We start from the raw sequence: 26,555 nt of genomic DNA, 5'->3' as shown, positions 1-26,555 counted from the left end.
CATAAACACACACACATACACATACACACCATACGCACACACACACATACTATTATACACATGCACACACACACATACATACATACACCCATACACCCATACATACACCCACACATACCTACATACTCCTATACGCACATACATACACACACACATACACACATACACACTCACACAAACATACACACACACATACACACACACTCACCTGCACGCGCACACACATGCATGACAAACACCCATACACTCACACTCACATACGCACCACCCAACATAAACACGCACACGCACACACACACCTACACTCCACACCACATACACACGCACCTACATACACACACGCACGCATACACACGCATACACACATACATTACACACGTACACACACACCTACATACACATGCATACACACACAACACACACAACATGCACGGACACACCCAGACATACACACATACACCTATATACACACGCCCCACACCCTACATACACACACATATACACACCCCCCACACCTACATACACACACATACACGGACACACCCATACATACTTACATACATACACCTATACACACACGCCTACACACCTACATACACACACAGCATACACACACACACATGTACGCACATACACACACATATACGCACATACATTATACCCCCACACACATGCACACACACACACTACGCACATGCATGCATGCATGCACACGCGCACACCTACACGCATACACACACACACACGTACACACGTACACTACATACATACACCACGCATACATACAACCCATACACATACATGCATCCTACACACACATACATACACACTCACACATACAACACACACACACACTCACTCCACACACCTGTATGTACGCGCACACACATGCACATACACACACTTCCCCACACCCACACGTACATACATACACACTCATACACACACACACACACGGACATACATCTATGCACCACATATAACACACACTACTCACATACATTCATCGGACACACTGCCACCCGACACATACACACACAGACACACTCACACACATCCACACACATACATACTTACGCGCATACTCGCAGGCGCGCGCACACACGCGCTTGCGCCGGTTCGCGCACGCATACGCGCCGCATGCACCTCGCTCTTGGACCCGACGAGACCTCCCGCCCGTCCCTGGGACCATCGCTTGTCGTTGGGTTTTCCCACGCCTGTCTCCGCGGGACCACTCTTCCATCTTCCCCTCAGCTGGAGTCCTTTTTCCTTAACCCCCCCCTTTTCGTTACACACACGCGCACACACATATACACACATCATTGCTTAATATATACATTACTCTTACACACATTCAATCTACTCGCCATTAATACTACCACGACACTGGACACACACACACACTACTACTCAACACACCTGGCATGCTACATACGCCCCCACCCCCTTCCCCTCCCTCCCTTCCTCCTTCCTTCTTTTTCTTTTTTCTTACTACTGACCTTTGTCTGCTATACTGACCAGTGTCTCGCCCTACCACCCTACCTCACACGCCTACACACAGACGCACACACTACACATACATATATTTTTTGTTTTTTTCCTCGCCTCACACACACACACATACACACACGCACACGCACACACTCACACATACACACACATCTGTTGCGTTACCAACCTTGTCTCCACTCTTTTGCCTTTAAAAACCTACTTTGCTCTTGTTATCGTAAACATCCGCCTTTCACCATGTGCAACTCGTAAACACCAGTCGTTTTTTTTTCTCTATCCCTATCCCTGTTGCCCGCTCTGGGATCTTTCTTTCCTCTCTCTTCCTTCTTTATGTTTCCGACGAAGAGCTCCGCTCGAAACCGTCATACCTCCCTGCTTCCATTTCCTGAGCGCCTATTAATAATAATACTGTATTTGTTCCATTGTTGTTGTTTTTTTTTGTTTCCCGTTTGGATTATAATAATATAATATATATATATATATATATATATATAATATATATATATATATATATATGATTATGTATGTATGTATATATATATATGTATGTATATATGTATGTATGTATGTATATATATATATGTATGTATATATATATATTATGTATATATATGTATGCATATATATATATATGTATGTATATATATATATATATATGTATATATATATATATATATTATGTATATATATAATATATGTATATATATATATATATATATATATACAAAAAGCAATAAAGATTCAAGTTAATTTAAATGAATTTACTTGAATATGGTACCTAACTTAGATGCACCAAAAAAAACTATACTGTTTTAACAATACAGTAATGTGGGGTGATTATAAGCGAGAAAGAAGCAACAAGAATGGATAGGTTTTTAGTACAATCGTTTCATACAAGGACAGGCTTTATTAAATGTTGCAAAAATTACAGCATATAAACGTGTCCCGTACTCATCAGCTAAAATACATGTGAGTTCTCTAGACATCCTAGTGGTTGAGGCTATACTCATGAAGTAATGTAGATAATTAAGTAACATAAACAGATTTCCAAAGTTCATTAAAGTTCTTTAAAGATGATGTACAGTCTTATCACAGAATTTTAAAAAAGTTTTAATAGCATCACAGAGAAGGTGACCTAATCCATAGTGCACATATGAATTTCCAGAGATATGAGGAGGGATTACATACTCACAGACGACAAATTTATCCATTGTTAATCACAACGAGGTGGGTCTCAATTCCTGCTTCTTAGCATTACAGAGAGGGTAATAAAAAAGATATATTATGGCTGAATATTCCTTTCAACTGTGCGATACAATCGGATATACAGAACAAATTCAAAGTAATTCTGGAAAAAAATTTCCCTATCTCTCATTGATATCATAGAATTATTTCTAGGAAAACAGTTAGGATTTCTTATTCAACCCTCCCAAATATGTCCACTTTAATAGCTAAGATTAATAATAACAACATTAAAACTAGCCAGGAAAGATAGAAATAAAAATAATAATATCAGCATGAATACCAATAGCAATTATAATAATACTACCAACAATAAAAACAGCAATAGTAACTATCAAAACATAGGTGAAATTAGTAACCACAGAAGGACTAATAACATTAACATTAATATTAATAATAACAATGCCGATATTAATAGAAGTAATATGTTAATAATAGAAATAATAAAAATAAGGCTAATGGAGAAAATAAGGAGAATGAAAATATCAGTGACATCTATAACAACAATATGCAGTCGGATAAAAAGACTAACAATAATAGTAACATTACCAATAATATAAGAAATCATGGTAGGACTTTAGACCTAAATGATGAAACAGAAGGATCAATAATAATAGCAATACTTTAGATATCAGCACCAACTATAGAAATATTAATAACAATAAGGACAATTATACTCATGATAATCAAAATAATAGGAACCTAAGACATCTACCCAAGAATAATCCAAAACCTGAAGTTGTTCCTCCTGTGTGTAAGTGTAGAATAAAATCAAAATGCCCGGCACCTGGTCTATGCGGGGAAAATAATGTAATCTATAAATGTACCATATCCACGGAGAATAACAAATATTTTTACATTGGATGTACAATTAATTTTCTAGCCAGAGTTAGAAATCACATCTCGTCTTTTAAATTACGTCATAAAGCTGGTACCAACCACACTTTCAAAAAAAATCTGGGAACTCAAAAATAATAATAATAATTATAACCTTAATTGGGAAATAGTTAGGAGAGCAATTCCGTATAAAAATAGTAGGGTTGGTTGCCAACTATGCTCCATGGAGACGTATGAAATTCTAAAGCATAGAAAACATAGAAACTTATTGAATAACCATATCGAACTAGGTCAAGTTTGTGTCCACGCTAAATTGAAGACTTAAAATATTTTAAATGATTAGAATATTCGTAACTAGATAGATAGATAGATATAACTTGATTTTTACTAGTATAGCACTGCTTTAAGTAGATAACTAAGAGTTCTCACACTACAGTTATCTTTTTCCTTATATCTGCATCAGTTTTTTGAGGACAGGGAATGAATAGTACTTATACGCTGCTTAATTGAGGCTTTATTTAATTTCAAACTCATAATTTTAAATCTTAATTTTAAATCTTAATTGTAATTTTTAATTTTAATTCTTAACTTAATCTAATTTAAGTAGCATAACTTTAATAAAATAAAATGAGTTACTAAAGCCCCATAATTCTATTTCAAAATTAAATAAATAAGGCTACTCCTCCCTCGTGATAATATGATTATCTTCATTATGATAGACAATTCCCTAACACCTTGTAAATGATCTTCTAAGATTTGACCTGTAGTCCGTCAATGTATGAATAATAACGGCAACTCCTTAAGTCAATAAAATGAATAAATGAAATAAATAAATTTTAATGACTTTTTGATAAGATTATACTTAGATTTTCCTAATGTATTTTCTTTTGATTTTAGCCTCTGACCCCTAAACCCCTGACCGTGTTATCTCTTTAGATTCTCTTTAAATTCATAGCTGATTTCAACAGCAATAAATTAGCTGTTTTACTGGTCAAAGAATAATATTCTCCTCTAGTTCCTAGATGCCTGTAAATTAAAACCAGACTTGCCGTCTACTAATTCTTCTGTATAACTAGAACCTTCTTTTTTTCTTTTCTTTTTTTTCCCTTCTTTCCTATTTCTTTCTCTTTTCTCTTTTCTCTTTTTCTTTTTCTTCTTCTTATTCTCTCTTTTCCTTTTCTCTTCTCTTTTCCCCCCTCCCCCCCTTTTTGCTCCCTCCTCCTTTATTTTCTCTCTTTTCTTCTCTTCCCTTCCCTTTTCTGTTCTTTGCTTCTCTAGAAAGCCCTTCAGCCTTTAAAAGTTAAATAGCTACAGCCTCTTGTAAATAGCAGTAATGTGATTAATGTGGCAAATACCTAATCATATAACAAGAATTGATACCTACCTCATTGTGTTCAACCATTGATAAATTTATCGCCTGTGAATATGAAATCCTCTTCATTTCTCTGGAAATTTACATCTACACCATTGGAAATTGTGCATCTATACAAAGGATTAATTCACCCTCTCTGTAATGCTAATAAGCAGGAATTGAGACCCACCTCGTTGTGATTAACAATGGATAAATTTGTCGTCTGTGAGTATGTAATCCCTCCTCATATCTCTGGAAATTCATATGTGCACTATGGATTAGGTCACCTTCTCTGTGATGCTATTAAAACTTTTTTAAAATTCTGTGATAAGACTGTACATCATCTTTAAAGAACTTTAATGAACTTTGGAAATCTGTTTATGTTACTTAATTATCTACATTACTTCATGAGTATAGCCTCAACCACTAGGATGTCTAGAGAACTCACATGTATTTTAGCTGATGAGTACGGGACACGTTTATATGCTGTAATTTTTGCAACATTTAATAAAGCCTGTCCTTGTATGAAACGATTGTACTAAAAACCTATCCATTCTTGTTGCTTCTTTCTCGCGTATATATATATATATATATATATATATATATATATATATGATACCCAGCATGGTTTTCGACCAGGTAGGAGCTGCCTGACCCAGCTCTTACAACATTATGACTGGGTGTTGAGGCAGTTACTCAACAAATCAAATGTGGACGTAATCTACCTTGATTTTGCAAAAGCTTTTGACAAGGAGGATCATGGTATGATATGCCACAAACTGAGTGACCTCGGCATAGCTGGAAAACTTGGAGTGTGGTTACATGACTTCCTGAAAAATAGGAGTCAGGCAGTAGTGGTTAATGGAGCCACCTCTATGAACACACAAATAGTGAGCTGTGTTCTACAGGGCACTGTCTTGGGACCACTGCTTTTTATAGTGGCCCTCTCAGATATGCCCTCAAATGCCCGAATAGCCACTCTGGCCCGCTATGCAGACAATACGAAAGTCTCGCAGAAAATTCAGAACCCCAGCGATGTTGCACACCTGCAGCAGGAGTTGGACTCAATCTACAGATGGGCTGAGGATAATAATATGCAGTTTAATGCTGAAAAATTCCAGGCCCTGCGCTACCAGCATCCAAAACTGAATATTAAACTTACAGGATACACTGGTCCACAGGGAATTTCAATCCCAGAGCCTAAGTCTGTGAGTGACCTGGGTATCGACATGAGTGATGATACCTCTTTCCAAGTGCACATTACCAGGATGGCGACAAAGTGCAGATGACTGGCTGGGTGGATCCTAAGAACATTCAGAACCAGAGATAAGGAAACCATGATGGTCCTCTGGCGGACATTCATCCTCAGCCGCCTGGATTACTGCTAACAGCTATGGTCACCCACCAGTGTAAAATTAACAGCGGACCTTGAAGCAATCCAGAGAAGATTCACAAAGAAGATTGTCTCTTTGCAACAGCTCAGCTACTGGGAAAGGTTGAAACAGCTAAGACTCTACTCCCTGGAGAGAAGACAGGAGAGGTATGCAGTAGTATATGTCTGGAAGATCCTGGAAGGAATTGTGCCAAATTTTGGCATTGAAAGCTACACCAATGCTAGAACGGGACGACACTGCATAGTGCCAAAGATCCCAGCAATGCCATCACGCTTCAGGACCAGCTTCCGCAACAGCCTGGGTTTCAAGGGCCCACAGCTTTTTAATATTCTCCCAAAGAGTCTGAGGAACTTGCACAAAGTAGATGTAGCGGTTTTTAAATCAAAGCTGGACATCTTCCTGTCGAGAGTCCCAGATGAACCTACCTCACGGCATGAGGTGCAAATGAGAGTAGCTATATCAAACTCCATTCTTCACCAAGTGCCACATATTAGACGAGGTTCTTCGCAATAACAGTGTAGCACAAAACAGCGGTGCATCAGCATGGCCGCAGCTCTGAGCTGAAACTAGAAAAGAAAAAATATATATATATATATGTATATATATATATATATATAATAAATATATATATATATATATATATATATATATATATATATGTGTGTGTGTGTGTATATATATATATATGTGTATATATATATATATATATTATATATATATATATATAATATATATATATATATATGTATATGTATATATATACGACGGGCTTCTTTCAGTTTCCATCTACCAAATGCGCTCACAAGGCTTTGGTTGGCCCAAGGCTATAGTAAAAGACACTAGTAAGTTTCTTCTTACCATACAGCTACTCCTGTGCTCTATGTATGACAAATTATTCCCTCATTGGGTACTAGACAACCCAATGTCATAGTAGGAAGCTTCTTCCACAAATTTCCCTGCAATGTAATTGAGCCCAAATTCACAGGGTAACAAAGTGGAATTCTTCACTAGACAGCCATACATACAACTGCATACTCAATTATTTAAAGTGGTATCTATTTTCTAGTAGATCAAATTATTTACATGAAATAGTTTCAAAAATTATTCTAGTATTTTTCTTATCATTTTAGCTCTTTCCAGGTATTCTTGTATTCAACCCTTATATCTTCGTCATCTGCATTTACTTTTGGTTTATTGGAAGTAATAGCTTTCTTTAATAACAAATTCGCTCACATGATTCAAGATCATAACAGTGAGTAGAACCTTTTTTTAATTGTTGTACTGTATCTAATATCATGTTATTCCTTCTACATATAATTCTATTTTATTTCCCTATTTATACTGTTTGATAAGTCAATGGATGTTTCACTACTGCAATATCACCATACTATGAATTATCTGCCACATTTGAATAATTATATTTGCTATATTTATCATATGACATGATCTGTGGTGGTGGTGGTGGTGACATTTAAGCCAACTTGGAAGTCTCTGTGTAGTTATTTGACATGTTGGGAACAATAGCAGCTAAGTCTCCCACTAAATATAATGTATGTTTTCTAGAAAAATAAATCGATAAATAACACACTGGATAATGTAGTCCTAGATACATTGAGATGACAATATTAGATGGCCATGCCTAGCACAGCTTTGATCATAGGTCCGCTTGATCAGAACTTTTCTGAGGCTAAATGAAAATAGCATTAAAATTTGAAAATAAAAGAAATTCTTACCTGGCAATTCTAACAATGAGAAATAAATCTCAGTAAAAATGAAATGTTCCCTTAACAATTTTTAAAGGTCTTTACTTTGTTTTATTATTTCTCCCTTTTAGACTTGCGAGTTTTTGGCTTGGTGGTTCCTTCAGCCTACTGGCTATTTACAATAATTTTGGCAATCATTTTAAATCTCATTTTTTCTGCTGAAATGGTATTAATGATTTCATACCGCAAATATTTGGGTAAGTTGTTTTTTTTTCTTTCAGAAAAATATCAAATAAAAATATTTTCTACAGAAGCTACTTTTGTTCTGTATTTTCCAGCATACAAATTGATGTAGCGTATAGTGTAAACACGTAGTGCAAATATTCAAACATTGACACTATTTTTCCAAATCCTGTTGCATTTTTCATGGAATTTTTGGTCCTCTTAAGTCATTTTGGTGATGGAGTTGACCTATATTTTTTACTGTAAATTTTTGTCTCAAAGTTTGACTTGTATGCTGGAAAATATAGTAAGTCACACAACATAGTGCATTGTAAGCTCTACTCACTGTAAACAAACACACACAACATTCTTCTTAAACTTGTGTTTCTTTAGTCACTAGTTACAGAAAATTTCTGACAAGAATTGAGATGACAACACTCGTACTGTGATGACAACACTTGTACTGTGATGACAACACTCGTACTGTGATGACAACACTCGTACTGTGATGACAACACTCGTACTGTGATGACAACACTCGTACTGTGATGACAACACTCGTACTGTGATCCCTCTTCTGTGACTATGGAGAGTCCAAATCATGTTCAACTCAAATAAACCCTTGGTTATTTTATGATCAAAAGTATTTTAGCATTTGTGGTATATGCAGGAGATTTGAAATAAGGACACCTACCTTCTCTTCATCGATGGAGACCTCTGAGGTGGTAATGCACCCTTCCGCACAGCCCGACCCGAACACTAGAAATAGCAGCTGCTTTTCTCCTACCTTAACAACGGGCTCACACGTCCGACTTACTCAGCTACCTCAATCGAAAAAAGGCCCAATGCTGCCCTGCCTGCGCATGCATCACTCCTGCCCCTTCCTCTTCCGGTCAGCTCCCCAGTTATCCCACAGCATTCTAAATGATAAGCTAGCAATATTGATATCAATCACATTGATCCTGTTGTCAAGTGTACATGATTTGTGGTATCCATTTACATCTTGGTGGCAAAAAAGTATAGCAAGACACTTTATGCTGTGGATGCTATAGGTGCAGGCTTAGCTGTGTTGTTTTAGTAGCTTGCTTCCCAGCTACATGGTATCTGGTTTAGGCACACTGCTTAGGCACATTGTACATTGGGCAAGTGTCTTCAACTTTGGTCCTGGATTAACCAAAGCACTGTGAATGGATTTGGTAGAGGAAAACTAGAAAAAGCCCATCATATGTGTGTGTGTGTGTGTGTGTGTATGATAAGAAGCTTGCTTACCAGCCACATGATTCCGGGTTCAGTCCCACTGCATGGCACCTTGGGCAAGTGTCTTCTACTATAGCCTCAGGCTAACCAAAGCCTTGTGAGTTGATTTGATAGATAGAAACTGAACAGAAGCCCACCGTATATATGTGTGTGTTTGTGTGTGTGTGTCTTAGCATCTGTGTTTATCCCCTTACCATAGCTTGACAACTGGTGCTGGTGTGTTTACATCCCCATAACTTAGCAGTTCAGCAAGAGACTGATAGAATAAGTACTAACCTTACAAAGAATTAGTCCTGGGAACAATTTCTTCAACTAAAAGTCTTAAAGGCAGTGCTCCAGCATAGCCGCAGTCAAATGACTGAAACGAGTAAAAGAATAAAAGAATATATATATAAAACAATAACAGAATATAGATATATATAGATATAATATGGGTGGTTAATTTGCATTTTTATAACCTAAAGGCAGAAATGCATACATCACTAAAGTGAACAAGGGCACTAATCAGTACCAGTATTGCTAGAAATAAGAGTCAAAACAACTCAATAGCCAACAAGAACACAATCTTAATTAACCTACAAAGGAGACTAGCCCCTCATGGTCGCAAATATAGCCAGATCGTCAATGATTTCGCATTTTGATGCATAATATATCTTAACACTCATCAGTGACTCTCACCGTGCCTAGGGTTAAACTCATCTCACCTTGTCAGCTTATAAGATTTCTGATTGACAAATGAAAGAAAAAGGCACTCAATACATTTAGTAGGGATTACATGTACTATTTAAAACAGTTTGATTTGGCTCCCTACAAGCCTCTAATACAAACCCACCTCTTTCGGTCTTTGGTTATTGGTAATCTCAGGCTGAAAGAGATGGGTTTCTTTTAGAGATCTGCAAAACTTTGAGTTGCATGGAGCCAAATCAATCGGTTTTAAATAATGTGTGTGTGTGAGCATATGTGTATATACACATATGTATGTATGTGTGTATGTATGTATGTATGTATGTATGTATGTATGTATGTATGTATGTATGTATGCTTGTCTATATGCTTGTATATATGTACTAATGAGTGTGTGTGTGTTTGTATCTCCTTGTCTTGACACTGTCTGATAGTTGTAAATGAGTGTCACTGTCATACAGTCATTCATTTCCAATATATGTCAAAAATATGTCAGGTCAGGGAAATAATATCAAACTTTAAGGGTTCGTGACAGGAAGGCATCTAACCATAGAAAATCTGGTCCAGTAAATCCCACCAGACCCATGCAAGCATGAAAATGTGGATGACAACTATGCTGTCCTAGTGATTGAATGCAAGACCTGAGCCTAATCCCCTTAGTCAGCGTATTTTGTAAAGAATTAACAGCTTTAAATGTCATTAAATAAATTAATCTTATTCTCCTTTCTATGATCTTTAGATTACAAAAGGAAGAAGAGAAAGAAGAAAGTTGAAATGTCTGATTATGATTAATTAATCATATGAAGAAACCAAATTTTTCCTTAAATATCATTTTCAAGACAAAAAAGTCACAAAAAAACCCCAGAAAAGTGATGTTTCACTAGAAAAAAAAAAGAAAAAACCCCAGAAAAAACAACAAAAAGGAATAGTAATTATATTATAGTTGCAATATATCCCCTGTCCCCCTTTTTCATCTTGCATAATATGACCCATTGTTTATATAGAACCTTACAACTTGTATTCATTATGTTGAAGTACAATTCTTTTTTGTTTGTGTACATAATTTTCCGCTGAAGTTGTTCGTTCTTAAATAAAATTTCCTTTTCAAAGTTTTGTTCTTATGACTTCAGCTAGGTGTATCAGTGTAGTAAGAAGGCGATGAGCTGGCAGAGAAATGTTAGCACGCCGGGCGAAATGCTTTGTAGTATTTCGTCTGCAGCTGCGTTCCGAGTTAAAATTTCGCCGAGATCGACTTCGCCTTTCATCCTTTCGGGGTCGATAAATTAAGTACCAGTCACGCACTGGGATCGATGTAATCAACTTAATCCGTTTGTCTGTCTTTGTTTGTCACCTCTATGTTTAGCCCCTTGTGGACAATAAAGAAATAAGAAGTTTGCTTCCAAATCACATTGTTTTGGGTTCGGTCTCACAGCATCCAACCCTGGACAAGCGTCTTCTGCTATTGCACCAAGCCGAACAAAGCATTGAGCGATAGACAGAAACTGAAGGAAGCCATCGTGTATGCGTGTGTGATTGTGTGTGTGAGTGTGATAACTGAGAGACCAGTTCTCTTCGATGGGAGCTTGCAAGTGACCACGTTATTACGGTAAAACATGTAACCCAAGAAAATAAGGAAACATATATTTCTCAAAAGGTTTCTGGATAAATTAAATTATTAAACTGTTAAATGAAACATTTGGCATGAAAAGTAGACAAAAAGTCAGATAACGTTAAAGATTTATTTTATTTTTTATTAATTTAAATAATCGTTAGTACGCCAGGGGAAATGATTAGTGGCATTTCGTCCGTCTTTACATTCTGCCGAGGTCAACTTTGCCTTTCATCCTTTCGGGGTCGATAAAATAAGTATCAGTTGAGCAATGGGAAGGTGGGGTCAATGTAATCGACTTACCTCCTCCCACCGAAACTGCTGGCCTTGTGCCAAAATTCGAAACTAATATTTCTCTTAGGAAATGATATCATTTGTAAGCAGAAGACGAAATAGCTCTATGTTAACGGAAATATTAATACGACCACTCATGTTTCGACTCTCCACTTAGAATTCTGTGCCGAAGAAATTTTACGAAGTTCGTGCTGAGAAGCAGAAGATTGTTGCTGATTATTTCGCATTTTTTCAAGATATATATCTTCGTTATTAACGATCGAAGCAGTATTGGTTCAGAATAGTATTGTATATAGGGGAAGGGGACAAAATTGGTAACTTAGGCAAAATGAGTAATTTCTGATTTATTATTTTTCCCTGCCTGTTTGAAACCATTACATTACAAGTACTGCATCATCATTGGGAATAAGAATCGGTCACCATAGTTATTGTTGTTGAATTTGAGAGAGTTTGAAACATAGTCAGGAGACTGGTACTTTTTTTTTTCAAGAAAATTTTCCATCAACTTTGACCCAGTTGTAATTGAGGTTGCTAATAAAATATCTGGATAATTTTTGATGTTTAACAATCTATATTCTTTTCTTTGCTGGATTCCAAGTCAATTTTTTCCAACACTAATGTCTAATTTGATAATTTCCAATTTTCAAAAAACAACAAAATGGGACAAAATGAGAAATCACTAATTTCAATAAATGGTATTTAACTGCATGGTGCATAAATATATCGAGGAGTCACTCCATCAGATCATGAAGAACTTATATAGAATATATGTTATGCTGAGTTTTTGAATTTAGTCAAGTTGCTTTAATATCATATCGTGTACCATTTTTTCATGATCCAATTTCATTTGACCTAGATATTTGAAATTTTTGTTGCATTTCTAATGTTTGTGATGTCTAGGGTTGGATATTATGGGTATGAGTTTTTTTGTTTTTTTTTTAATATAATTCTGGAGAATAGAAGCAACAAATTTTTCTTATTTTGTCTTGTTCATTTTGCCCCAGCTAAATTTGTCTTTGAGAATGGAAGTAGTTTTGTCAAAGAGAATGGAAATAGTTTTCTGAAGAAGTGTTCTGAAAATTTCATAGTGTTTTTAACCCATATATGCCCATAAAAAAAAATGAAGTCTTAGGAATTGGTTATATATTAATGCTTGCGAAAATGCAACCAGGGGTACATAAAAGTTCCAATGCATATAGAGGTCATTTGCTTAGTTAATGTAGTTTTTGTAAGGTAGTGAACATTTGTAAAAATATTTTTTCTCAAATTCAAAAAATACAATAAATCATACTCATTGTGCTCCCCACCCACACACACACCATCTTACTTAATTTGTATAAACTGTAGAAAACCATAAAAGTACAGACTTCATGATCAGAAAGCTTTTTGTATAAATATATAGTGCTAAAAAGCAGAGAAGTGCTTCAGTTGCAGAGGAAAAACATTCAGTAGCAAAATATGAATTGCTAAATCTGGATTTCTGTATCTTTGCACATCATCAATAGCAAGGATCCAATATCAATGGCATGCTTAGACAAATTTTACCTCTGCTGATATAGAAAAGACAGTGACTAACGAATCTGTAGGGACACAACTGGTGGGCTAGAAAAAATTCACTCTGCAATGTAGCTCCATTTAACTATGTTCTCCAAGTAGAAGATGCCAGAGGAAAATTTTCGAAATCATTAATTTTAATTGCTTAATTCGTGATTTTTTTTTAACATGAAGTTTACATATTCTCTCAATCAGTCTAAGATATGGTAAGCTACATTGTGTAGGTGTAATAAAACTGGAAAGTGTCCAGAATTGTTGCTGTATTCACCAAAGATCAGATTCATTCAAAATTTGATTGATTTGAATACTAGAGTCATCTCCATTGTCTTTTGTGAGAAGTACTATTATTAACACTAATGAAGTTTTCATTAAGAATGTAATTTGGTTAAACATTATTATTCTTATTCTTATTATTGGATCACTATATAAAACTCAGGTATGAACAAATGATTGAACTGCAATATCCTGATGCCTGTGCTCTGGTAGATGACACTATGGAGACCTGCAAGCTAAATTCTCAGCTAAGATCCCCATTTTCTCAGTAAAACAACAAGCTACAGTTTCCCAATTCAGATACTTGTTATCATCAATTCCAGAAACTGCATTCTGAACTAAGATTTTCAAAATTGCTTTACACAAACTCCTGCAGTCTTTAGAAGGTTCAGATATGTTTATAAATAATACCTATTTCTTTAGTACCCACAAGGGGATGAACAAGGACAGACAAACGGATTAAGTCGATTATATCGACTCCAGTGCGTAACTGGTACTTAATTTATCGACACCGAAAGGATGAAAGGCAAAGTCAACCTCATCGGAATTTGAACTCAGATCGTAACGGCAGACTAAATACAGCTACGCATTTCGCCCAGTGTACTAACATTTCTGCCAGCTCGCCACCTTCATGTTTATAAATAATACCAAGGACCTTATCCATAGGAATCTCTATGTTGCTACTCTTCTTTATCAATAAGTATTATGGATTACATACAGGCGTAACATGAAAGCTATAGAAAGGATTACGTAGAGTCACAACATTAAGGTGCAAAAGGCCTTTTAGTGAGGCAAAATAGGTTTATGCAGTGAAATCCTGCCAAGCCATCAGCAGCAGCAGTGGAGGCGCAATGGCCCAGTGGTTAGGGCAGCAGACTCGCAGTCGGAGGATCGCGGTTTCGATTCCCAGACCAGGCGTTGTGTGTGTTTATTGAGCGAAAACACCTAAAGCTCCACGAGGCTCAGGCAGGGGGGTGGGGTGGCGACCCCTGTTGTACTCTTTCGCCCCAACTTTCTCTCACTCTTTCTTCCTGTTTCTTATCCTCGACTTCCTACACAACCACTGAGCCTGGATGCACATTCATCCATCCATCGGTGCTCTCGGTGTTGGGGGTTGACCTGCTTTCTCTTCTGCGGGTCTTATGAATAGCAAAAGGACCATGTTTCGGACTTCTCCCAGTGCAAGCTCTGGGATGAAGACTGCTTTGCTCAACAAACAAACAAATAATCAGCAGCAGCACTGGATCTAATCTATATAGACATCAACTGAGATAGCTTGCACATGTCTGACTCATGTTTCCTCTATAGAATCCTCCATAATCAGCTACATTACAGAAGCTGGTCATAGAGGATTCTACAGCTGGAAAACCAAAAACCAGTTAAAGAACACTTTAACTGGTCATTAGTTAAGGACATTGCTGCTTGCTATTCACTTTGGTATTGTTAGTGTTGACAGGAAATTAGGTATGGTGGGGAAATGCACTCAACACTATGGGCAAAATCTACACAAAAAGATAGAAATACAGTATTGCTTCTGACCTATCCAACCAAATATTCAAATGTTCCATCAACAGCAGACACTATACATCAAGGAATCAAAGGATTCACAAATGAAGGAAAAGATGGTTACCATTAGATTTGATGGGCAACTATAAGCATGTAAAGGAGAATGTGTAAATCTAATAAATTACGATAAACTGTCACAGTATAATGTATGTGTGAAGGCGCATGGCTCAGTGGTTAGAGCATCGAGCTTACGATCATGAGGTTGTAAGCTCAAATCCCGGACCGGGCTGCGTGTTGTGTTCTTGAGCAAGACACTTTATTTCACGTTGCTCCAGTTCACTCAGCTGTAGAAATGAGTTGCAACATCACAGGTGCCAAGCTGTATCAGCCCTTTTGCCTTTCCCTTGGATAACACTGGTGGCATGGAGAGGGGAGGCCGGTATGCATGGGCGACTGCTGGTCTTCCATAAACAACCATGCCCGGACTTGTGCCTGGGAGGGTAACATTCTAGGTGCAATCCCATGGTCTGTGTCGTGACCGAAGGGGGTCTCAGAAATAATGTATGTAGTGACAATTCAACTACACATGTAGTTGAATTGCTTCAATATAAGTGAATTAAGAATGACAGAAGTAAAGAAATACTAATCATTTATTGTTTGCCATTATTGATGTTTGTGGGAAACATATAGTGGCCCATGTTTTGTAGTCAACATGCTATCACTTCCATAACTACAAATTTCACATCATAAGCTTTTTACAAGTACCTAGTTCTTTTGAATCATCATACCGCGATCTTCACAGATCATGATATACATTTTCACAATGTGGCTGATTATCATGGAAGATCATGCAGATTTCAAATCTTCATGTGGCATACAGCTCAATCAATCCTTCACATAGGTCTGTTGGAACATTTGAAAAATTCCTGCCAGTTTAAAATGGAGTTTCACATAAATGCATTGTTCTTCTGAACCATTTATTGTTCAACATGTGACAAATAACCAATGCACTAGACATATATTCAATCTAGAATGTGTTGATCAATGGGTGATAAGGCATGATATGGCTATTAGATTTAAGGCCAAGGGCATCTGTATACTGCCCTGTAGTTGTGAGCACACAGTATCGGCTGTTGTTGCATTACTTCAAAATGTATCTGGTCAATTCACTTATTATGTAACATTGGAAATGTTCATGTTTTACATTTCAATATATAAAAACATCGCCCTTTTCAAGCCTAGCCAGGCTCATGGGCCCAGTTTCCTGGTTTCTGTGGCGTATATGTTCCCCCCAGCTGGATGAGATGCCAGGCCATCACAGCGTTACTCAAGAAACAGGAAGAGAGATTGAGAGAAAGTTGTGGCGAAAGAGTACAACAAGGGTCGCCACCACCCCCTGCCAGAGACTCATGGAGCTTTTAGATGTTTTCCCTCAATAAACACACACAACGCCCAGTCTGGGAATCAAAACTGCGATCCTCCGACCATGAGTCTGCTGCTCTAACCACTGGGCCATTGCGCCTCCACACATTTCAATATATAGCAAAACAAATGAATAATCATAATAAATATCTAAAATTCAATTTTTTAAGACTCACATGTGATAACCAAACCTTTCATGTAGTATACCTTGCTGCAGTATGTTATTATAATCATTTATGTATTAGTAGTTACAACCAATAAGGCAGCAAGTTACTATCATTGAAATGTGGTTTCATATAAGTAAGTTGAACAGAATGGAAAATCTGGTCTTAAGAATTTCAACTATTCTGTTATCTTTTTACTTGTTACAGTTATTTGACTGGCCATGCTGGAGCACCACCTGGAGGGATTTTTTGCAGTCAAACAAATCAACCCCTTGACTTATTTTTTAAGCCAAGTACTTACTCCATTGGTCTCTTATGCTGAACCACTAAGTTACAGGGATGTAAACACACTAGCTCCAGTTGTCAAGCAGTGATAGGGGGACAAACAAACACACACACACACAAACAACAGGCCTCTTTCAGCTTCCATCTACCAAATCCATTCAGAAAGCTTTGATTGGCCTGTGGCTATAGTAGAAGACACTGGCCTAAGGTGTCACGCAGTGAAAGTGAACCTGGAACCATCTGATTGGGAAGCAATCTTCTTGCCACTCAGCCACACTTGAGATATTTCACTGTTGACTGTCATCTTCTGAGTTCAAATCTGTGTATGGTCAATTTTGCCTTCAATCTTTCCAAGTTGGTTAAAATAAGTAGCAGGTGAGTACTGGAGTCTTTCAAATCAAAAATGCCCATTTTACTCTATTATTTTGTGATTGTGACCCCCTTCGGTCATGAATGACCATGGGATTGCACCTTGAAAGTTACCCTCCGAGGCACAAGTCTGGGCAAGGTTGTTTATGGAAGACCAGCAGTCACCCATGCATACTGGCCTCCCCTCTCCGCGCCACCAGTGTTGTCCAAGGGAAAGGCAAAGGCCGATACAGCTTGGCACCAGTGACGTCGCAGCTCATTTATTAACGTGCAAGTGGCTGAGCACTCCACAGTCACGTGTACCCTTAACGTAGTTCTCGGAGATTCAGCGTGACTCAGAGTGTGACAATGCTGGCCCTTTGAAATACAGGTACAACAGAAACAGGAAGAAAGAGTGAGAGAAAGTTGTGGTGAAAGAGTACAGCAGGGTTCACCACCACCCCCTGCCGGAGCCTCGTGGAGCTTTAGGTGTTTTCGCTCAATAAACACTCACAATGCCTGGTCTGGGAATCAAAACCGCGATCCTACAACCACGAGTCCACTGCCCTAACCACTGGGCCATTGCACCTCCACTCTATTATATAAGAAGTCAGTTATATACAGATATAGGTTCATCAGCTTTCTAAATTATTATTCATTCAAGATGTTTATAACTTAAAGATTGAAGTTGTTCTTGAAATTAGTTCTTGAACATAAACATGCTAATCTCATCCTGAAATGAAGAGACTGAATAATTTTGCAGCAATAATTTTGAATATTTATAACTAGCACTATGACCAGGCGTTGCTGGGTCATAGTGCTAGTGCATGCATATACAGCTGCGTGCGTGCACACATACATGCGAGTACTGTCCAAATCTCCAACCAATCACATACAACTAGCTGGCATCCAATTGGCGTATCAAGTTTCGGGCATTTTGATTGGGTTTTGGACAGAAAATTCACAAAAAAGTCACATCTATTGATTTTTTAATGGCTTTGTGGGGTGACTGGGGACATGTAAAGATGTGCACGTGCACGACCACCCTTGGACGGTTTTGAATGACCATACAAAGTGCGAGCTCTCTAACTGAAAAATTGTAGATTTGTATAAAGGACATGCACACACACACAGACACAGACATTTTGCCATTTATATGTATAGAGATGAAGAGCAGTGCAGGTTAGGTTGAACAGCAATCTCTACAATATTTTGAATGGCGAGTATATCAGTTCAAGGAATTTATGCTTTGGAATGCTAATGTTACCAGATATTTGTTGATTTTGACAGTCTATGCAACGGCAAAATGTTTTTAACTCATGATTGCTGATACAGAATTCAGTTAAACTTTGAAGAAAAGAAAATACTTCCGTTAAGCTTTTTGTTTTCCAAACTACAAAAACTACAACAGAAGTAAAATTTGTTTAGTATATAAACCCTCAGGAAATTGAAGTAGCTCATTTACTCAACATCTGATACTCCTGAATCGGGTTATACTTTTCTCTCAGATTTCTGAAGAAATAAAAATCATCTCTGATATCATTTATATATTCTCTGAGCTCACACATAAATAATCTTACATGTTAACTCATTTTGAAAGTTGTGACTTTATCTTATGAGAGTATGATTAAAAATGAAAGTAGGATAATGTAGGAGAGATAATTGGACTTTGGGGGTCATCACTGTTGTTAGAGCAAGGAACAACCTAAAAGGAACATTTCATTTTAAGTGAAAATAAGGCAACCATATGATACTTATAATTGAAGGGTTTCCATATATAAACCACAACAGCATTCCTACCTAAAGCCAAGATATTGAGTTAGGCTTAACAGTGAAGTACAAATAAAAATATAATAATTTTATTAAACTTTATACAAGTGTCTGAGAGAATAAATTAGGGCAGCAAATTTATCATTATTCTTAAAGTGAGATCTCCACATGAATTCTGTTAATAAAGACTGAAATAAAAATGTCCTTCGCTTTCATTGACAATGTATTTTTACTCTCTGCCACATTCTGTCTATATTTCTGATGTGGATTTCTGTATCTTCTGGCTCATTGTAATCTACATATTCATGAGTATATATACCTTGTTGGATCTGGTCAATTTGAAGATATTCAGCCCATATATCAGATACAATATGGGTACCTAGAAGAAAAAGAACTACAATGAATCTTTATTATTTATGAGATACGAGAGATTGCAACATTCATACATTTACCGAAAGTACAAAAATTGAAAACTATTCTGATAGAGAATCAAATCTTGGTCATGAATCTACCAGGCTGTCATTCGTACTATCCTCCTCTATGGTTGTGAAACATGGCCTATGAGCGAAGGCTGGAGGTGTTCGACAATAACTGTCTCTGCCGCATTGATCGGGTTCCTACAGCTGGTTTTTGTCATCGCCTGAATCTCCGGCCCCTCCCTTCAGTGCTTCTACAACGGCGTTTAAGGTGGTTCGGTCACGCGGCCCAGTGTCCAGAGGGTGAGCTGCTTCACGATGTCCTTCTCCCACCTCCACTTCCCAACTGGCACAAATGCACGGGTGGGCAGCTGAAGACCTGGGCAACGACGATAAAGGAGGACCTCTCCGAACTCTCAGGTCTGCGGGTGGTCGGTCTGCACAGATGGAACCACAAATGGCTCACTATTTCCAGTGACCGCGCACAGGACTGTCAAGTGTGGGCCGCCATGGTTTGTGATGCCGTTAGAACCAGAGAAGAAGCCGGCTCAACCTGCCCTGGATGAACGCCGTCACAAGTACAAGTAGGTAAGTTCGACCTTGAGCAATTGCAACACAACCAAAGCATTCTATAGGGGATTATAATTATATCGGAATTTAATGTGCAAAAAACAATAAAAATGGTGAGCACACACATCACGTATATACAAAATGAAACTCAAAATTATGTGATGCATGTGTGCACTGCAATCATTTTAAAATTATTTTGTTGCATTAAATTCCAATATAATCACAATCTATACTATCTGGAAAGTATTAGAATATTGACAACCAAAATAAAAGGGGAATGGGGCAAAATGAGTAATTTCTATTTTTTTTTTTTTTTTCATCTATTTGGAATTATTATATTGTAAGTATTGCATCATCGTTTTGTACTGTTGCATCGACTGTGGGAATAAAGATTGGTCACCATAGCTGTTGTTGTTGAAGTTGCAAGAGTCTGAAACAGCCAGGTGACAGGACTTTTCTTTCTAGAAATTTTTCCTCAAATCTGACACAATTGTAATTGTAATTAAGGATGCTAATAAAATATCTGGATAGTTTTTGGTGTTTAACAATCTATATTCTTTTCTCTGTTGGATTCCAAGTCAATTATTTTCCACACTAATGTTCATCATCATCATCGTTTAACGTCCGCTTTCCATGCTAGCATGGGTTGGACGGTTTGACTGTGGGCTGGCGAACCAGATGGCTGCACCAGGCTCCACTCTTGATCTGGCAGAGTTTCTACAGCTGGATGCCCTTCCTAACGCCAACCACTCCGAGAGTGTAGTGGGTGCTTTTACATGCCACCAGCATGGGGGCCAGTCAGGCAGTACTGGCAACGACATCGCTTGAATTTTTTACACATGCCAACAGCACAGGTGCTAGTAAGGCAATGCTGGTAACGATCCCACTCAAATGGTACCTTCTACATGCCACCGGCACGGAAGCCAGTTAGCTGCTCCGGCAACGATCACGCTAATCTGATAATTTTCCAGTTTGAACAAAATGATGTCTAAAGTGAGGTAAAATGAGCAATGACTAATTTCAATAATTTCTTTTCTTTAACTGCATCATGGAGCATCAGATATATCAGGAAGAAAGCCACTCCAGCAGATCGTGAAGAAACAATAAACAATATTTTATGTTGAGTTTTTTTTATTATTTCATTTTGTGTGTCATTTTTCCTTCAACCTCTCTTTCATTCAAACCAGATATTTTAAATTTTTGTTGCATTTCTGATCTTTCTGAAGTCTAGAGATGGATATTAATGTGTATAAGTCTGTTTTCATATGTTATTCTGGAGAATAACATATGGCGTAGGAGTGGTTGTGTGGTAAGTAGCTTGCTTAATAACCACGTGGTTCTGGGTTCAGTCCCACTGCGTGGCATCTTGGGCAAGTAGCTATCTACTATAGCCTTGGGCCGACCAAAGCCTTGTGAGTGGATTTGATAGACAGAAACTGAAAGAAGCCTGTCGTATATATGTGTATGTGCGTGTGTATATGTTTGTCCCCCCAACATCACTCGTGTTTACATCCCCGTCACTTAGCAGTTCAGCAAAAGCGACCGATAGAATAAGTACTAGGCTTACAAAGAATAAGTCCTGGGGTCGATTTGCTGGGGCAGTGCTCCAGCATGGCCACAGTCAAAATGACTGAAACAAGTAAAAGAATAAATGCAGCATATTGACCTTATCGATGTTCACTCGTTTTGCCCTGGCCAAATTTGCTCAGACCAGGGATAATTTTCTGAAATAGTGATCAGTTCATGTTATAATGTTTTTAATGCATTGACAGAAAGTAATTTGCTTAGCTGATATAGTTTAAGAAACAGATTGGGTTTATTTACATTTGTGAAGAAAAAAAAACACCCTTCCCCCCACCCCTAACCCTAACTCTAAAACAGATTGAAATGCAATAGATCGATACTAGGGTCATAATTATGGGTGACAATTTCATATGACACTGCTAGAAAAACTGCCGGTCAAACCGAAAAGATCCTTTTTCTCTAAGTCAAAACCTCAGCATTCTCATTGTGTCCCACCCCTATCCATTTCTCTGAAAGCATTGAAGAAACGAATCCGGATTCGGGGGCATATGTGTAGGTATGTCGGGAAGGGCAATGACAGTATCCCAAGCTCGAATTTATTTTCTCATAACTTTCTTGATAATTCACATTTTGGCAATCTTTCGTTTTGACTCGAAGTAATGTAAACAATGAATTCGGGGATCTTTTCCTTTTGAACGGCACTTTGTAACATAATTTCTAGGTAACTAAAAAGTTTTAATCTTCATATACCGGTAGAATGTGTTTATAAAACATCATTTTTTCTTGGTTTTATTGAGAAAATTCTATATGTTGTAACATATTTCGTCTTTAATTTTGAGCATTTCGGCAATTTTAACCAATCGCTGACGTCCATTTAGGTAAATAACATTCTGTGCATAATGAATATGTCCCTCCTTTAAGAAACAGATTGGGCTTATTTACATTTGTGAAGAAAAAAAGGTACCTTTCCCCAACCCTAACTCTTACCCTAAATCTAAAATAGATTGAAATGCAATAGATCGATACTAGGGTTATAATTATGGGTGACAATTTCATACGACACCGCTACGGAAAATGGGATTTTTTTCTAGCGGTGTCAAATGAAAATGTCACCCATAATTATGGCCCTAGTATCGATCTATTGCATTTCAATCTATTTTAGATTTAGGGTTAGGGTTAGGGGTTAGGGAAGAGTATCTTTTTTTTCTTCACAAATGTAAATAAACCCAATCTGTTTCTTAAAGGAGGAACATATTCATTATGCACAGAATGTTATTTACTTAAATGGACATCAGCGATTGGTTAAAATTGCCGAAATGCTCGAAATTAAAGACAAAATATCTTACAACCTATAGAGTTTTCTCAATAAAGCCAAGAGAAAATGATGTTTTATAAACACATTCTACCAGTATACGAAGTTTAAAACTTTTTAGTTACCTAGAAATTATGTTACAAAGTGCCGTTCAAAAGGAAAAGATCCGAATTCGGTTGTTTCCGGGATCACGTGTCTTGTCAACTGTCAGTTCGGAAGAGAAAGCGAATCTTTTTGGTTCAAACGGCAGTTTTTAAAATAATTTCCACGTAACTAAACACTTTAAAACTTATTATACTTGTAGAATGTGTTTATAAAACATCTTTTTCTCTTGGCTTTATTGAGAAATTCTATGGTTTGTAAGATGTTTGTTGTTTTTTTTTTTTTCAATTTCTGCAATTTCAACCAATCAATGACGTCTATTGAAGTGAAAACATTCTGTGCCGTATGAATATGTCTCTCGTTTAAGAAACAGATTGGGTTTATTTACATTTCTGAAAAAAAAATACCCTTCCCCCACCCCTAAAACAGATTGAAATGCAATAGATCGATACTAGGGTCATAATTATGGGTGACAATTTCATATGACACCGCTAGAAAAAACTGCCGTTCAAACCGAAAAGATGCGAGCATGAATTTCTGGTTGATATATGGTTTAACTCCCGGTCACCAAAAAAAAAAGTCAATAGATGTAAAAAAAAATGTGTAGAGGACGAATATGAAAACAAAAGTTTGCGCAAACGAACGGGTGGGGAGAAGACTTTTCGAAAATTCACAAGATCCGATTATTCCCTCACAACTTTCAGGTAAACGGATATATATATATTGATGAAATTTCATAGAAATAACGTTCAAATGACATAATTTCTTTTCTTTCTGAATAAAAGATTTCTTTTAAAAATTCTATCAACATATTCGTCACCTACACCATCGAAAATAAGTCTCTGCAAAATTTCGTTAAATAACAAAGTATTGAGAAATCTATGAAGAAACAAAGGATGAACAACACATTATTGAAACGACAGAAATTCAATTGAGACAAGGAACACAAATATTGATAAAATGTTACCATGGAAACTTATTCAGAATTTAAACAAAAAGCCGAAGCGGAAGTAAAAAGTCAGACGGGAAAATAGTCGAGGTTTAATAATCTGAGGAGGAGAACCGATAAGAGAAGACTAGAAACTTTATTTATTAACCATACCTGGTAATATCCATCGGATAATTGCAGCTTCGAAAGCTTCTTTATTTTGATGCTCAATAGGCACCAGAAAACATTTATCAGTTCCGCCTTCAATTCCACCAAAAATCCAAAATTCTTTCTCGTGTTTTTTCTCATTACGCTTAGATTTAACTAATTTAGTGACATCTATTTCAACGACTTTTGGTTCACCTGTCTGTAGATCGAACCCACCAATCTCTGGTGGGTCGTCACCTAATTCAGTCGGATGGTCTTCCAGAAATCGTTCAAGTAGTTCTCGGATGAGGCGAAACATATCAGTTGTTGAATTTTTATTGACGTTTGTTTCATGGGTCATTTCAGAATGTTGGTAATCCCTTGACCACATATACATAAGCCATATGAATGTTGTCAGCGAGAGGTGACTTTTCTCAAAGAAGGATCCTTTGCGGATTGATCGTGAGAAGTTATGCTGGGGACATCGCCATCAGATTCCATCAATACTTCTCTTGATGACGTTAATTGTACAAGGCTTTCCACAAACGGAACATCTAACAGAATTGCTTATAAGTTTATATTTCGCCAACCATGTAATTGCTATATCATTTGTGGAAATTTGTTGAAAGAGATCATAAAATGTCCATGATTCTTGCCTAATTTTTTCGTCATCAACAATGTCTGCGCAAATCGTTTGGGGTTTGATGGTCTTCCGCGAGGCATTTCGTTAGACATTCGAAAATAAAAATATATTTTTAAAGCAAATCTTTATATGAAACAAATACCCAGAATAAAGTGATAGTTCCGTATAAATTGTTCTGCATAATGAAGAAAGCAAATGTTATAATAAAATATAAATAAATTTTTTAATTAGTATTGAAATCCACTTATGCAGATGCTTTTATGGGTTGATAAAAATTATTAGCAATTTCTTGCAATTTGCTTCTTGTTATCAGTTCCCTACACAAATTTGATATAATGTCAGTTCCTTTAACTTCAGTTGAACCTTAATTGTGGAATAACTCATAAGTCTGGGCATTAATTTTCTGTAATTAAGTATAAACAATTAAATTTTTAAATATTAGAATATCAATTCTAAGGTTCCGTTTTACTTAGTAACGGTTGCTACTCAAGTTTGTAGCGAATATATAACAAGGGAGATAATTCGACATAAATCACATCGCTATGTACACACACATGACTTTTTGTTTTGATTTTGGTTTTTGTCTACTAAATCCACTCAAGTCTTTGGTCTACCCAGGACTATAATGGAAGATACGGATCTTTTCGGTTTGAACGGCAGTTTTTTACATAATTTCTAGGTAACTAAAAAATTTTAAACTTCATATACTCGTATACTGGTAGAATGTGTTTATAAAACATCTTTTTCTCTTGGCTTTATTGAGAAAATTCTATAGTTTGTAAGATGTTTGTTGTTTTTTTTCTTCAATTTCAACCAATCAATGACGTTTATTGAGGTGAAAACATTCTGTGCCGTATGAATATGTCCCTCGTTTAAGAAACAGATTGGGTTTATTTACATTTCTGAAGAAAAAAAGATACCCTTCCTCCCTACCTCTAACCCTAAAACAGATTGAAATGCAGTAGATCGATACTAGGGTCGTAATTATGGGTGACAATTTCATATGACACCGCTAGAAAAAAACTGCCGTTCAAACCGAAAAGGTCCGAAGATACTTGCAGAAGGTGCAGCTCAGTGGACCAAACAAAAATACCACATGGTTGGGAAGCAAGCTTCTTACCACACGTGTGACTCAGTCACGACTCATGGCTCGCCACTTCATCTTTTGTGGATATCCCCTCACCACTATCCACACCACCTTTGCCAGAGCACGTTCCGTGGACCGTTCCTCTGCTCTCTCTCTCCCCGCACCCGTCCCGCCGTTACTCGTCACAGTAAGACTTCCGTGCCCCCTCCCAAATAACCTCTTAAAATTTTTTTCTTTTTTAGACACAAACCCCACTTTTCGGCTTCGGGGAATACGAACCTGTAAAAAAATTGACAAAAATTGGCATATTAAAATTACCCCCATTTCCTTAATTTTTTTTTTTATTACTTTTTTTCAGAATTTTTTTTTCAAAATATGCGGAAAGATATGGAGATTATGATT

General features: G+C 37.0%; 2 protein-coding genes across 9 annotated transcripts in view; one reads left to right on the top strand and one right to left on the bottom strand.

Annotated features, from left to right (window-relative positions):
- Positions 1-11,082, top strand: part of LOC118764373 (palmitoyltransferase ZDHHC11-like) — a 40,360-nt gene extending 29,278 nt beyond the window's left edge. For all 5 annotated transcript variants that reach the window (XM_036505089.1, XM_036505088.1, XM_036505085.1 and 2 more), the window contains 3 exons: positions 7,464-7,585; positions 8,168-8,293; positions 10,939-11,082. In XM_036505089.1, the coding sequence (XP_036360982.1) occupies positions 7,464-7,585; positions 8,168-8,293; positions 10,939-10,991 (301 nt within the window). In that variant the 3' untranslated portion in view covers positions 10,992-11,082. The remainder of the gene's footprint in view (positions 1-7,463; positions 7,586-8,167; positions 8,294-10,938) is intronic.
- LOC115214512 overlaps positions 9,848-26,555 on the bottom strand; it is a 30,444-nt gene continuing 13,736 nt past the window's right edge. For 2 of the 4 annotated variants that reach the window (XM_036505081.1, XM_036505083.1), the window contains one exon: positions 19,492-19,803. In XM_036505081.1, coding sequence (XP_036360974.1) covers positions 19,637-19,803 — 167 coding nt within the window. In that variant the 3' untranslated portion in view covers positions 19,492-19,636. Of the gene's footprint in view, positions 9,874-19,491; positions 19,804-26,555 lie in introns of those variants that run through there. The other 2 variants (XM_036505084.1, XM_036505082.1) reach the window with 2 other exon arrangements.

This window comes from Octopus sinensis, linkage group LG7 (genome assembly GCF_006345805.1).
Source record: "Octopus sinensis linkage group LG7, ASM634580v1, whole genome shotgun sequence".
Lineage (NCBI taxonomy): Eukaryota > Metazoa > Mollusca > Cephalopoda > Octopoda > Octopodidae > Octopus > Octopus sinensis.
The sequence above is the reverse complement of the archived record's forward strand: the minus strand, read 5'-3'. Positions and strand labels throughout refer to the sequence as shown.